This window comes from Gallinula chloropus, assembly GCF_964237585.1.
Source record: "Gallinula chloropus genome assembly, chromosome: 4".
Lineage (NCBI taxonomy): Eukaryota > Metazoa > Chordata > Aves > Gruiformes > Rallidae > Gallinula > Gallinula chloropus.
Genome location: NC_140088.1, coordinates 81,701,308 through 81,713,417, shown reverse-complemented (window position 1 = coordinate 81,713,417; position 12,110 = coordinate 81,701,308). Strand labels below are relative to the sequence as shown.

At 43.5% G+C, this 12,110-nt stretch overlaps 1 protein-coding gene across 1 annotated transcript in view; it reads left to right on the top strand.

Moving 5' to 3' along the window:
- MARCHF1 (membrane associated ring-CH-type finger 1) overlaps positions 1-11,843 on the top strand; it is a gene marked incomplete at its 5' end in the record, with an annotated part of 86,166 nt that extends 74,323 nt beyond the window's left edge. The window contains 2 exons of the mRNA XM_084263487.1: positions 7,871-8,018; positions 11,442-11,843. Coding sequence (XP_084119613.1) covers positions 7,871-8,018; positions 11,442-11,743 — 450 coding nt within the window. The 3' untranslated portion in view covers positions 11,744-11,843. The remainder of the gene's footprint in view (positions 1-7,870; positions 8,019-11,441) is intronic.
- Between the last annotated feature and the right edge of the window lie 267 nt (positions 11,844-12,110).

Here is a 12,110-nt window from a genome sequence, read left to right as displayed (position 1 = left end):
TATGTAAGCTTCAGAGAGGTTCGCCAGAGAAGGCTTTGTACCAGCTCATCTTACAAACTAACTACATGGAGGTGAGGTTGTGCATAGATACAGCTGTACGATGCACTGTACAATATGGGATTTATAAAATTGATTTTATTTTTGTGTTCAGTGGCTAATGTAGCAGGGGTCTAATTCTGGTCTTTGATCTGTTCTTGGTCTTTACATGAGTTTTTTTTCTGGGCTGTATCTTTTGACCTAAGGCAATGACAAGTAAGTTTTAGGTGTGTTTCTGTGAACCTGCTCAGTTCTTCCACTCTGAAAGTGCTCTGGGTGTGTTTGGGGAAAAACCCAGACCCACAGCCCAAACCCTTCTTTAATCAGCTGTCAGACCCAGCACAGCCTGTTGGATTGTAGGAGGGGCACTTCTTTCTGGGAGGGAGATGCAGCAGGGCATGGCTTGTCCTTCTTTAGATGCAGCCCCTCAGGCACCGTCTGTAACCACCTGTTGTTTAGATGGCACAGTGGCCCAAAATGCTTTTATTCAAATTGCCAGGTTTGAAGTCTCATCTCTGATCAACACTTCAAATCTGCACGAGGCTATTTTCTTCTCCCGACATGTGTGGAGCCCTGTGGTCCTTTATTACTATTATTTCTTCCTCCCCCACCCACTGCACAAATTCCATTCCTGTAAACTCCTGTTTTGGCTGCTTTCCTCCAGCTGGTAGGTTGATAGTAGTCAACAGTTTACTGTGGAGCCTGAGCCAATTAATACTGCAACAAGTGACCCAAAAGCCCCTCCCTACACTATGGGAAATAAATAACTCAGAGCTACATGTTCAGACTACTAAGATATCTTCACTGCTCAGCTCAGTTCATCATACATGGCTCCACTTCTTAAGAGCTTCTTTCAAAACTGCTGGCTAGGTCCTTCAGGCTGGGTTTGAGATAAAAAAAACTTGTCCTCCTCTGTACAGTGTGCAGAGTGCAGTTTCAACAACTGCTCCTAGTGAATAATTTTAGCTTTAATTTTAAAGGCATGATTATGTCAAGATAGAGGTTGGCTTAAACTCTTTCTGTAGATTGTAGAAAGGATTCAGAAATGCTGCATGATGACTTCAGCTCTAGGTGAGAACAGAAGGAAGTCCTTCCAGCTGTGGGTGCTTTGACATTACATTAATTGTAATTTATTTGCTAAATCAGGGATAGGGAGAAAAATGTCAGAATGGGAAAAATACTTAATATCAGCAATGCCATGTCCATACTGCATTCCCCTGTCTGTCCTCTTTGCATACAGTTTTTTAAAAAAATAGAGTTCCTGAAAATACCCAGTAGCCACGAGTCCAACCAATCATAGCATGTTGCAAAGCAGCCTGGTAACTTCACCTTCTGTTTGGCATGCTCAGTGATGACCCTCCGCACGACCCTCAGAAGGAGGGCGACCTTCTGTTGTAAAGGTGTTGTGGTGGGTTGTTTCTGGCTGGAGGGGGGAGCAGAAGATATAACGAAAGGATCCTGGATTGAGATAAGGACAGGGAGAGATCACTCACCAGTTACCCATGGTGGGCAAAACAGATTCAACTAGGAAAAAAACCCATTTTGTTTATTACCAACACAAAACAGAGTAGAGCAATGAGACATAAAACCAAATCTCAGAACACCTCCCCCCATCCATGCCTTCTTCCTCTGCTTGACTTCATTCCCAATTTCTCTCCTTCCTCCCCTGTTCTGCCCCTCCCCCCAGCGGCACAGGGAGATGGTGAATGGGGGATGTGGTCAGTTCATCACATGTTATCTCTGCTGCTCCTTCCTCCTCAGGAGGAGGACTCCTCACACTCTTCTCCTGCACCAGCATAGGGTCCCTCTCACAGGAGACAGTCCTTCACCGTCTTCTCCAACATGAGTCCTTCCCATGGGCTGCGGTTCTTCATGAACTGCCTCAGTGTGTGTCCCTTCCATGGGGTGCAGACCATCAGGACCAGACTGCTCCTGCGTGGTCTCTCACAGGGTCACAAGCCTTGTGCCAGCAACCTTGCTCTGCTGTGGGCTCTTCTCACAGGTCCTGCCAGGAGCTTGCTCTAGAGTGGGCTTCCCAGGGGGTCACAGCTTCCTTCAGGTGTCTCTACCTGCTCCAGCATGGGGTCCTCCACAGCCTGCAGGTGGGATTTCTCCTCCCCATCATCCTCCAGGGGCTGCAGGATGGGACAGCCTGCTTTACCATGGGCTTCTGCAGGGGAATCTCTCCTCTGGCCTCTGGACCACCTCCTCCCCTTCCTTCTTCACTGACCTTGCTGTCTGCAAAGTTTCTTACATCTTCTCACTCCCCTCTCTGGCTGCAAAAGCTGCCAGTCCTGGTTTTTTCCCTTCTTAAATATGCTGTCACAGAGGCACCTCCACTGTCGCTGACTGGCTCAGCCTTGAGCAGTGGTGGTTCTGTCTTGGAGCCAGCTGGTATTTGCTCTGCTGGACGTGGGGAAAGCTTCAAACAGCTTTTCCTTCAAGAGGCCACCCCTGCAGCCCCCAAAACTTTGCCATTCAAACTCACAACAGGCGTGAATCTGCAAACCTGCTGTAGGTGTGGACTTGCTTCAGGAAATCTGCGTAGATGAATTTTTGTAGCCAAAGTGACAGAACATTACCAGCAGCAGGAGGCAACGTGCAGACACAGAATGGGCATGGGGGCCGGCAGACAGCAAATCTGCAATCTGAAGGCAGGGAAAAGGAGTGCGGGCAGCAGTTTGCAGGGCGTAATTCTGTGGTGTGGGAACAGCTTTTGTGTGAGCAGCGTGAAACTTCTGGTTCTTCACTGGGCCATCGTGAAACCACTTTGCAGAAAGCTTAACATGTGGGAGGGAGTTAAAATTGCAGATGTAGTTCTGTCTATAAAAAGAGAGGCTTTACTGGAACCTCTAGGATATGAAGCAACATCCCTAGATCTACTAACAGTCCATTTTCAGAGGATATTAAAAAATACCTGTATTTATTCATTGCCTATTGATTAACCAAGCTTTAGTAGAAATGTCATGCAGGAAGGCAAAGTTTGGCACTTTAAAGTAAACATCAGAGATTTTCTCAGACTGTGATAGAGGAAAGGGAAGTGGGTGACTGCACAGCCTTGCAATGTTCCTGTGAGCAGGCAACTCAATTGTTTTTACTTGGTTTTTTTCTCTTTTTTTTCTCTTTTCTTGCCCCAGAAGACTCATGACTGCATTTGGACATTGCGAGAGCGGGTTATGAAATCAGTAACCATTCTCTTAAAGTTTCAGAGCAAGAGAGCCCTTAAGAAACAAATCCAGAACCCGAGGCAGAAACCTGGAACAGGATACAGCTTTGCAGCTGCCACTTTCAGGATTATTACACGCTTCTCTGCCAGTAAAGGCTGAGATGCGCGTCATGTTTTTAGGCGTACGTAGCAGTTGGGGTGGGCGGTGTGTTTCTGAGAGCATTTGCAATCCGGCTTCTTTCCTTTGACACTGAGCTCCTTGGTGGGAAGCGCTGAGGCAGGCAGACAGTCAGTCTGCTACCACCCTCCAGTGGCTTGGAGCATACAGTGCAAGCGCCCTGTTAGCTTCAGGAAATAAAGAGTTGGAGGTATTTCGAGCCTCTCCTCTCTGCATAAGTATAATCACCTTTTTGTGTTGCTTCGTGGCTTGTGTAAAAGCCTCGTGGTTGCGAGATGTTACAAAGTGTTGAGACAAAGTGATATTCATGCTGCTGCTTGTTTGCTGGACACGGAACCGTCTGCATCTGTGGCGTAGCTGCCAGAATTAACCGATCTGTGGGTTGTGACAGTCGGATGTACGACAGTGGGGGAGTGCTTCAGAGGAGTCTGGGCAAAAACTCTAGTGTTTCTCTATCAATGGAGCGACTTGGTAATTTGCAAGTCATTACAAATGTCTCCTCTGGGTGTTACAGTCTTCTGTTTCTTTCTTCCAGTCTCCAGAGCACCTTAGGAGTATTAGCATACATGTTTCCAGGGAAAATTGCATCTGGGCACTTACTTTTTTGTTATTTTTCTGTTCTTGGTGGCAGTCTACCTATGTCACCTCACAGCGTCACCAGCCTGATGGCTGTATGGTTTTCCAGATGACTGATGAAGCTAATAAAATGTAATGCAATTTATATTTATTTTGCCATCATGCAATGGATGTAGAGAGCCATGAGAACTGTAGAAGTTTCAGAATACAGCAGGGACAAACCTATCAGTGGTTAAGGATACATTGATGCACTGAGTGACATGGTCGCAGCTGCCAAGCTTACCTACCCAACTGGACTACATAGCACAAACAGAAGGGGACGATGCCTTCATTGCTCAGTATGCTGTTGTCTCACAACCTTTGCTATGGACTTTCCAAAAGTTTTCCCTGAAGTTTAACCGAATTTTGTCTTCTGAGCTCAGCCCATCGTAACTGGAGTAGAGGAGAACTGGGACTGCAATTAGGGCAGAGCGAAACAGAAGCTCAGCTTTGGGAGACACTAAGAGCTGTAAAATGCTCCCAAATGCTATGATCCTCCTGCATCTGTCCATGTGAGCAGGAGTCTCTCCTTGGTCCTTGTCCCTTTTTTGTATCCCAACTGGGAGTATGTGGTGCTCTGCACAGTCTTCCAGTTCCAAACTACCCATTGTCCTGGTGGCCTCTCCCAGCTTTCCAGTAGCCAGATTATTTCTGGTGTGGTAACATGCGTGAGGATAGAATAGATGCACAGGCATGCTGATCTGTGGGAGGAGAAAAGAGGACAAAGTCTGTAGGCTTTGGCTTGCTTTCTGGCTGGATTTGATCATGGGATGTTGGCGAGAAGTTCTGCTTTAGCCAATTTCTAGCCCTGCTAGCTGCCTCTCCTGATACACCTCTCTTGTAAATCTCAGCAAGTGTGTGAGGTTGTTCCTTTGTCTGCCTGTCTTGCCTGACAGTTGCTTGTTTCTGTGTCCTTTCATTTTCTACCTACAAAACGTTTATATTTAGAGTGATGAGACCAGCATTATCCTGACTTAAGAATTTATTTGACTGGGCATTCAGATCAACAGTGTGTAAGGCTATTGTATATGTTGCAGAGAGTAAGATGGCTGCAGTGAAACTATAGATATACCTGACCATGACAATTTAGCACAGAATTTTCTCTCTAGCAGACCAAAGAGTGTAACATCGGTGTTGAGATGGCTGAAAAATTCTGTTTAAGAACACAGTTCATTCTTCTCTGTACTGAGCATTCAGCTCCCACTAAGCATACAAAGCTAACTGAAGGGTTAAGGTAAAATCTTTTCTTCCATCTGGACAAAGACAACTTTTTATTTGGAAAGAAAGCCCGTTGCAGGGCTTGAATTGAGTGCTCACTGCAAAAAGGAACAAAGTCACTAGGTCAACTGCTGTGTAGCTCTGTGACTGTAAATGACACGGTACTGTAATGATAATGCCGCAGTCTTACCTCGTCCCTCTAGGGACTACAATGAACTGAGGTTCTAGGGCTTTATTATTTTATTTTTTTTAAACATCCCACTTTTACAGGCTGCTATACAAAAATCCAGCAAGCAATTACACATCTCAGGAACTGAACCTGTGTATCAGCTGGTAAACAAACTGCTAGCTCTATCTCTTTTTATATTAATTAGGACATATTCCAGTTCTTCCTAACAGTTATTTAGCCTTGTGTTTGTAAAATTCTGGAAAGGGCTAGAAAATGTTCCAGAGATAGTGTTTTGAGGCAACAGCTCTGAAATGGGCATGGTTTAACTACTGCTGAAGAGTAAGATTTGCTTTGACCATTTGTACTCCTTCAAAATGTGATCAGACAGCAGTGTCCAGAGTAGAAGAACAGCCATGTTGGTTCAGGTTAAGGTCTAAGAGCTTAGATGGTCTCTCCAACACTAGCCATGAGCAATTTGGAGAAGTTCGTTATTTGCCCCAGACAAAATTTTAAAAACCAAACAAAAAACCCACAAAAACCCAAACAGCTGACAAAACCTCCCCACCCCCCACAAAACCAGAAAAACAAAGCCAAACACATACTTTCTAAATACATTTTTAAACCTCAGTGCTCTGAATACCAAAGGTCCATGGAAGCACTTCAGCAAAGCCTTTGATGTAGTCTCCCACTATATTCTCCTGGAGAAGCTGGCAGCCCATGGCTTAGCCAGGTACAGAGCCAGCAGTGTGCCCAGGTGGCCAGGAAGGCCAATGGCATCCTGGCTTGTATCAGGACTAGTGTAGCCAGCAGACCAGGGAGGTGATCATCCCCCTGTACTCAGCGCTGGTGAGGCAGAACCTTGAATACTGTGCTCAGCTGTGGGCCCCTCACTACAAGAGGCCCTGGAGTGTGTCCAGAGAAGGGCAACAAAGCTGGTGAAGGGTCTGGAACACAAGTCTTATGAGGAGGAGCTGAGGGAACTGGGGCAGTTTAGTCTGGAGAAGGGAAGGCTGAGGGGAGACCTTATTGATCTCTACAACTGCCTGAAAGGAAGTTGGGGTGAGCTGGGAGTCAGCCTTTTCTCACAGGTAAGCAGCCATAGGGCAAGAGAGGTGGTGGATGCCCCGTCCCTGGGGGTGTTCAAGGCCAGGTTGGATGGGGCCGTGGGCAGCCTTGTGTAGCTCCAGGCCTGGAGATTGGTGGCCCTGCCTGTGGCAGGGGGGTTGGAACTCTGTGACCCTTGGGGTCCCTACCAACCCAGACCATTCTATGATTCTATGATAAGAGGGAATGGCTGCAAGTTGTGCCAGGGGAGGTTCAGGCTACAAATTAGAAGAAATCTCTTCTCAGGAAGAGTGGTCGGGCAAATTGCCCAGGAAGATGGTGGAGTGTCCCTCAGAGTGTGCAGGGAAAGGTTGGGTGAGGCATTTAGAGACATGGTTTAATTAGTACTATTGGTGGTAAGGGGACAGTTGGACTAGATGATCTTGGAGGTCTTTTCCAACCTTTATGATTCTACTAGCTTTACTGTCCCAGTAATCAGTGTGGTGACTTGGATCCTGAAGCACAGCTCTGTCTGGCTTGAATGAGCACGACTGCAGAGAGGTGGCACTGTCGTGTTGTGGTTTGTACTGCTTTCATTCATCAGATGGTGGCGACTGACACGCACATTATTCATTGCAATTCAAGCATTTCGCTGTTAAATGTCATACTTTTTCATCTGTTTTCCAAGGTAAACATTTTAGTAGAGAAGGGGGTTCTTTTAAAGAAGCCCTGAAAAAAAAAATGTCTTCACAAGTGAGATTAAAAAAAAATCAATCTCAAGAGTTGTATTGTACAAATGCAGAGAATAACCTACTTCATTTTAAACCAGCCTTAATTTAAGCTAGGATTAAGTGCCATCTTTCACACACATATGCCTGCAACATCCTTCTTGCACTACTGAGGCTGTTTGACTGCTGTCATGTACGATCATTTCCACATAAACCTGTTTCCAAGTTGATTGAATTTAATCCTCAGTACAGTTGCATTTCTTATGCTTTTATTTTATGGGAAGACTGCTGCACAACTGCGTTCCCAAATTTTAAACAACCGAGAATGGTTTAAATGTTACAAGCTAATGCTTGGGGATCTCCTTCTCTCATCCCCAGAACTGTGCCTCAGATGAAATTCGGGTAGACATTCAGCTTCTTTACCTGCCCATTAACACGCTGTGGCTGTACTGTGACACGTTGCTCTGGATGCCACTCGCAGACAGAATCAGAACACAGCTCTTCATTCCTCTGACTCTGTGAAAATGAGATAATGAGGAATTTTACAGTGACAATGCATGTACTGCTGTAATGTATCAAAACATATCTGAATCAAAGGATTTCTTAATTTTTATTACCATTTTGGGTTTTTTACTAGAAAGAGCAAGAATAACCTAATCAGTTTCATGTAAAAATTTACAGGTCTGATCTTTATTTATTTATTTTTTTAATGACAGTGGGAGAAACTACAGATGACGACAAGTGAGAGGAGGAAAATAGTCTGTTCAGTCACATTCCATGTAATTGCAATTACCTGCGTTGTTTGGTCTTTGTATGTTTTAATTGACAGAACCGCTGAGGAAATTAAACAAGGCAATGATAATGGTAAGTATCTTTTATCTTCTTCAGTCTTGTTGATAATGCAATGGGGAGATGTGAGATGCAGCTATGTCAAATTCTGTTCTTCAGTAACAGCTCACCCATACATGGCTACAGCAGATGCTTTAATGTAGACATAATGAATGCATCAGTCTTAAAAGCTTATGCTATGCTCCTGCAGAGATATCGCTACTTAGTGTAATCATTACAACAGCTTAACTAGCCTGCTGGTTCTCCTTAGGTTAATCTCCCATTATCGAGATATTCCTAAAGCTCAGAAAAAAAGATGAGTCAAATTCAAACAGCTCAGTGCAAGTTCAGGTCATAAACCAGCAATTTATTTCTATTACCCACTTGAACCTTGATACCCTGTAAAACATGATAGAGACTTTGCATCAACAAGCTTCCTAATACGAACTTCCAAGAGATCGTGTTCCAGTCGTGTTAGTCCCTCGTGTGGGAGTTGAGTGGCACAGAAAGCCATTCCTGCCTTCCTTCACACAGAATTTCACTGTCAGTGTCCTCATTCCACTTGTGTTTACCGTGAGGGTGGTCAGACGCTGCAGTAGAGAGGTCGTGTAGTTTCCATCTGTGGAGCCACTGAAAACCCAACTGGACTAAACGCATGTGTAACATAAGGAGGTTTCTTTTTGCACTGCACTTACCATAGGGGGAAATTGTATTGCAAACTTAACTACCATTTTCCATTTTAAATCTATAGGTCTTGAATTTAGTCTTAAATATGATCTTCATGATGAAGAGGATAAAAAGCTTTTGAGCTTTAATCTGAACTGATTTTTAGCATTAGACAAGAGAGGAACAAAGGTCTCTAGGTTTGTGCCATACCCTGAAGCTAAAATGGTAAACAAAATAGGCAGGGCTTTGTGCTTTGCTAAATAAGTAAGTATTTGATGATACTCCTGATGCTTGTCTTCCTTGCCTATAAGAGGAAAATACATAAGAAGCATCAGTAAGTCACAGATGAATGTGTAATACTTTCTTTTGCATTCTTTCTAAATGGGTAACTGTTTTTCATCTCAAAAAAACTGGCCCTGAGGACAGGACTAGGAATGACTTTGAACTTGCATTTATGAGTACAATTACACCTCCCTACTTGTTTAAAAGGGAGAAGGCATGTTATACAGATTGCCTAAGAATCACATTCATTAATCCCGGTAGGCTCAAAAACTATTTGTGATTTATATAGAATTCAGTCGTTGCCAAATGTTAACTGATGAATCTCCACACTAAAAAATGGACAGAGATGCCATGGAGTTACATACAACAGACAAAAATAAGTGTGTGTGAAGAGAACTGTTTTGCTCTGAAATCTGCCTGTTGGCAGGGGGAAAATATGTGTCAATTGGGTGGGGATATATGTCGTTTGCTTTTCTCTTTATCTCTGTAAAAATGGGAAATGGGAGCAAAAGAGACAGTGAATGCTGGAGGAAAAAAGTTTATGAACATATTTTGAGGAGAAAACCTGAAAGCCCTGTTAATATTAGGTAAGTTTAAAAATATTTTTTAAAATTTATCTCTTAAAATATTTAAAGGGACTTCTTTTCCTCACAAAAGCATTTGATGCAAATAAATGGAAGTGTAAACCTCTTGACTCTTAAGCCTGTCACTGTCTTGGGAAGACGATTTAAAATGTATGTAAAATATTCTAGAATTTGTATGGGAGCACTGGTAGGTAGTGCAGTTCACACACATTTGCTCTACTTTAAGAAACAGGGCTAGGTTTAGCTGAGCTTTGTCTCTTCTAAGAAGCTAGCACCTGGGAAAACATGTCAACCCTGGAATATACTGAGAGGTACAAAATGCACTGTGTATTCCTTTGTTAATCACAAAGCTGCACTTCCTGTATTACCATGGCTGAAGCAGCAGCACATCTGTACTGCTGAGAGGTGAAGGAAACTCTGAAGGAATGCTGAGCCTTGTTCAGCATTCCAGCTGTCACGTGCTGGTTCTAAATGTCAGTACCCATTGACAGGGCTCAGTCAGATGCAGAGCATACTGTTCTTCTAATTAAAAGTGAGAAAGAAACAGCAATTTTAAAAGGCAGTTAGTAAAGGGGGGAAAAAAGGAAAAAAATATCACTGGATATGACACCTTAGCAAAGGATTTGCTACTTTTTTTTCCTGAGAAGAAGGGACTGAAGAAAGGCATGACAAACATTTTGTGAACAAATTTAACAAGTATAAGATTTATTCTCAGCAAATTCAACTAACTGGAGAAACAGTAGTGTTGGGGCGGGGAGCAGATGCAAAGGGATTGACATGGTCTTTGTATGATTTCATTTTGCTGCAAATTAATTAGCTAACACCATCAGTTAACACATCATTACTATTTCTAAGTACTATTGACGAGTTACCAGAACAGGGAAAACTTCAGCTATGTCATGTCAAACATTTTGTGTGGTTTTGCAATAATTAATACTCTTTTGGTCTCTGTTTGCTTATGTAATTAAAAGCCTAGTTCCTATGTGTTTGACTGTAAAGTGGATGCTTAGATTCAGGAGACTCACACAGCTGGCTAAAAGCAAAGACTTACTTTAGGGTAGTCTAGGTGACCAGGTCAGGTCTAGGTGGTAAGACGTAGCTGCTCCTTTATGTTAGGCAGAGGCAGCAGTATGAATTGAGGAGAAGGCTGTTCTTAACACAACATTAATTTATTCTTTTAAAATCTCACGATTACATTTAGGCCAAAGGAAATAATTTTAGTATAATATCATAATCAAGTTCCAATGCTCTCATTTCTAGCATTTTTGTGTTGGCAGCCATGTGAGACAAGTAAGAACAGATACACCAAAAACTACATACTTTTTTAGTGCACAGGAATAGCTGTTCTGCTTTTTGATATCAGCGTTTTCAGGGGAACTGCAGGAAAAAGATGCCAACAAAAGCAGGTGATGCAGGAGATAAGAGCCCCTTGACTGAGCTTTACTACACCCTGGCTTCAGGGTGAAGCTGGGACCAGTTAGTACTCTAAATGTCAGTGTTCCAGGTACCCTGAACAGTGTCATGCTTCTAGCATGATGAAAAAAACCCCAGTTTCTAGCACCCAGTTTATCTGTTTTGGTAGTTGTACTTTTGCTTAAGCAAGCTATCGACCATGGGGATGGTACTGAGGAGCAGTAGAGCGTTCTGACTGTATCATGCATTATGCTTCACCTCCTTGGTGAGAGTGGCTGTGCATAATGACCAAATGACTTGACCAAATGGTGGTGAAGTCAGTTAGAAATGGGAGGCAGAGAGAGCTTCTTGGCTGGACCATGGGAGAGGCTACTGCTGCTGCTTTCTACCTGAGCCACAAGCGCCCCGATAGCGTGTACGTATCTGGGAGTTCTCAGCAAGTGGCTTCTTTTCAAACATTACTTGATATTCAATATATAACAGTGGTAATAAACATAAATATTTTATTCCAAAGGTGTCCTTGAATGGCCATTTTGGACAAAACTCGTTGTGGTGGCCATTGGATTCACGGGAGGCCTTGTCTTCATGTACGTGCAGTGTAAGGTTTACGTTCAGCTGTGGCGCAGACTGAAAGCCTACAACAGAGTCATCTTTGTTCAGAACTGCCCAGACACCGCCAAAAAACTGGAGGAGAAGAACTCTTTGTGCACTCAGAGCTCGGACATGAAGGACGCAGTGGTGGTGCCAGTAGCACAGACAGGTACAAACTCTCAGCCGACAGCTGAAGAAACGTCATCTGAGGTCATGCCAGTTTGACAGACGCAGCACTGCTTCTTCCTTGCAGAGTGAGGCGTAGTGGTTTCTTCACTACAAATGCTGAAGGAGAGTAGAAATGACTGCATTTTTTCAGTTAAAAACAAACAAAACCAACAAGAACCACACAGACACACACACACGCAACCCCTACAAGGAAAATGGATCCAGCAAAGCAACTTGTTACTGTGTGGAATGTGACTGTTCGTGAAGTAGTTTCTCAACTAGTCAGCAAGTGTAGTGAAAAGTGTAGAAAGTGCAATAGAGAACAGGTTTAACAGACAATGCCAAACCCCTGTGACAAGAGGGTTTTGTTTGGGGTTTTTTTTTTTTTTGATTCGTTTTGTGGGGTTTGTTGTTTGTTTTTTTT